The following is a 2441-nucleotide window of genomic DNA, read 5'->3' as shown; positions in this document are numbered from 1 at the left end:
CACCCATCTCTTTTAACTTCTTTTACTAGCTCTCCCTGAACCCTTAGCCCAACTACCCACTAAGCCCCAGACACACCGGCCCTCTTGCTATTCCTCAAATATGCCAAGTGATCTCCCACCTCAGGGTCTTTGCACTTGCTGTTCCCTCTGCCTGGAATGTTTTCCCCCCAGATCTTCATGTGGCTGGCACCCTCTCATAAGCTTTAATGCCACCTCTTGACCTTAGCAATTTAAAATAGAATGCTAAAGGTAGATCCCATTTCAGCAAAGATTTGAGGAAGTGAAGGAATGAGGCAGTGAGCCATGGGGATATCTGGGGAAAGAATATTTCAGGCAGATGTAAGAGTCAGAGCAAAGGCTCTATCTAGGCCCAGTGTGTTTGAGGAACTGCAAGAAGAAAGTATGGCTAGAAGGGGTGAGTAATAAGAGGAAGAGCTCCAGGTAAGAAGGGGAAGGTGAAAGTGAAGAAAGAGAGAATGTCACAGGGAGTCTTGCAGGTGACAGGGGGAATTTGTCATTTACTCTTAGAGGGTAAAAGACTTTTGAGCCCTAAATATGGCATATTCTGACTTACATTTTGTTTCTTTCTTTTTTTTTCTTTGAGATAGAGTCTGCCTCTGTTACGCAGGCTGGGGTGCAGTGGTGCAATCTCAGCTCACTGCAAGCTCCACCTCCCGGGTTCAAGAAACTCTCCTTTCTCAGCCTTCCAGGTAGCTGGGACTACAGGTCTCCGCCACCACGCCCGGCTAATTTTTGTGTTTTTAGTAGAGATGGGGTTTCACCAAATTGGTCAGGCTGTTCTCGAACTCCTGACCACAGGCGAAACCCCATCTCTACTCAAAAAAATCGTAAAAATCGGGCCAGGCACGGTGGCTTATGCCTGTAATCCCAGCACTTTGGGAGGCTGAGGAGGGCAGATCACGAGGTCAGGAGATCCAGACGATCCTGGCTAACATGGTGAAACCCCGTCTCTACTAAAAAATACAAAAACTAGCCGGGCGAGGTGGCGGGCGCCTGTAATCCCAGCTACTCTGGAGGCTGAGGCAGGAGAATCGCTTGAACCCGGGAGGCAGAGTTTGCAGTGAGCTGAGATCACATCATGGCACTCCAGTTTGGGCAACAAGGGTGAAACTCCATCTCAAAAAAAAGAAAGAAAGAGAGAGAGAGAGAGAAAGGGAGGGAGGAAGAGGGGGAAGAAGGAAGGGAGGGAGGGAGAGAGGGAGATGGGCTCCTGGTGTCACCATTTTAATAGCTGTCCCTAAAGATCCACTGAACTTTTCATTGATGTGCAGCAGCATATATACTTTCTGAGCACTGGGGAGATTTGCAGATAGATTCAGCATAAGACAATACTAAGAAATTACTGTTTTAAAGGAAAATATTTTTAGAGATACATGCTGAAGTCTTTAGAGGTGGAATATCATGCTGCCTATAATTTATGCTAAATGACTTTGGCATAAAATAATAAATTGAGTTAAAAATAAATTCCCGTTGAGGCATCGCTTCGTTTGAGTCAGGTTTTTATCTCTCACACAACAAAAGGGGTCCTCACTGAGGCCACAAAATCCTTTTCAAAACTGAATTTCTAAATCTTCCTACTAGAGAGAAAGATACACGCTATATGCAGCAATGTGGGAGAGGAGAAATTGCTATTTGGTCCTTCCTAGCTCAGAAAGTCTCCCAGCTGGAAGGAAACTCCAAAGAGAGGCTAGATTAGAAGCAAGAAGGGGGTGGACAGTGGGAGGCTGTTCTAGGTTATCCACGCGTAGAGACTAGTATGGGAGGAGAGTGACAAGAATCAAAACCGCAGCTGGAGCTCTGAGCCAGATTTTGACATGTGGACCTTACCTGAAATGATGCTTTTGCCGTCCCTCATGAAATCGATGCTGTGGCAGGTCATGTTGGGCACGGTGATCCGCAGTAGCTCCCTGTTGGATGATGTGTGCCACACCCTGATGTCCTTCTTGGCACAGGTTGCAAATAGCTCAGCAGTGCCACTGCAAGGAAGCCATCAAGAGATGCAACCACAAAAGACGCAGTTTCCCACATGCATATTTGACACCAAAATGTGTTTCACAAAAATATAGGGAAAGGCTGGGCGTGGTGGCTCAAACCTGTAATCCCAGCATTTTGGGAGACCGAGGGGACTCGACAGACCAAAGAAGGGTTTTGGGTTATCTGCAAACGTTAATTCTGGCACCATTGTCTTTTCTTTTTGAAAGTTTTAATAAGATTGTCTACTTGGCCATGCGCAGAGGCTCATGCCTGTAATCCCAGCACTTTGGGAGGCCAAGGCTGGTGGATTACCTGAGGTCAGGAGTTTGAGACCAGCCTGGCCAACACGGTGAAACCCCGTTTCTACTAAAAATACAAAAAAATTAGCCGGTCATGGTGGTGCATGCCTGTAATCCCAGCTAGTCAGGAGGCTGAGGCAGGAGAAT

General features: G+C 46.8%; 1 protein-coding gene across 1 annotated transcript in view; it reads right to left on the bottom strand.

The window, feature by feature from the left end:
* The window catches only part of CFAP52 (cilia and flagella associated protein 52), a 70554-nt gene that overhangs the window by 13061 nt on the left and 55052 nt on the right, over window positions 1-2441 (bottom strand). Inside the window, exon 9 of the mRNA XM_011958645.1 lies at window positions 1849-1997. Within this exon, the coding sequence (XP_011814035.1) occupies window positions 1849-1997 (149 nt within the window). The remainder of the gene's footprint in view (window positions 1-1848; window positions 1998-2441) is intronic.

The sequence above is a fragment of the Colobus angolensis genome, unplaced genomic scaffold, assembly GCF_000951035.1.
Source record: "Colobus angolensis palliatus isolate OR3802 unplaced genomic scaffold, Cang.pa_1.0 Scaffold47, whole genome shotgun sequence".
In the NCBI taxonomy this organism is placed as follows: domain Eukaryota; kingdom Metazoa; phylum Chordata; class Mammalia; order Primates; family Cercopithecidae; genus Colobus; species Colobus angolensis.
The sequence above is the reverse complement of the archived record's forward strand: the minus strand, read 5'-3'. Positions and strand labels throughout refer to the sequence as shown.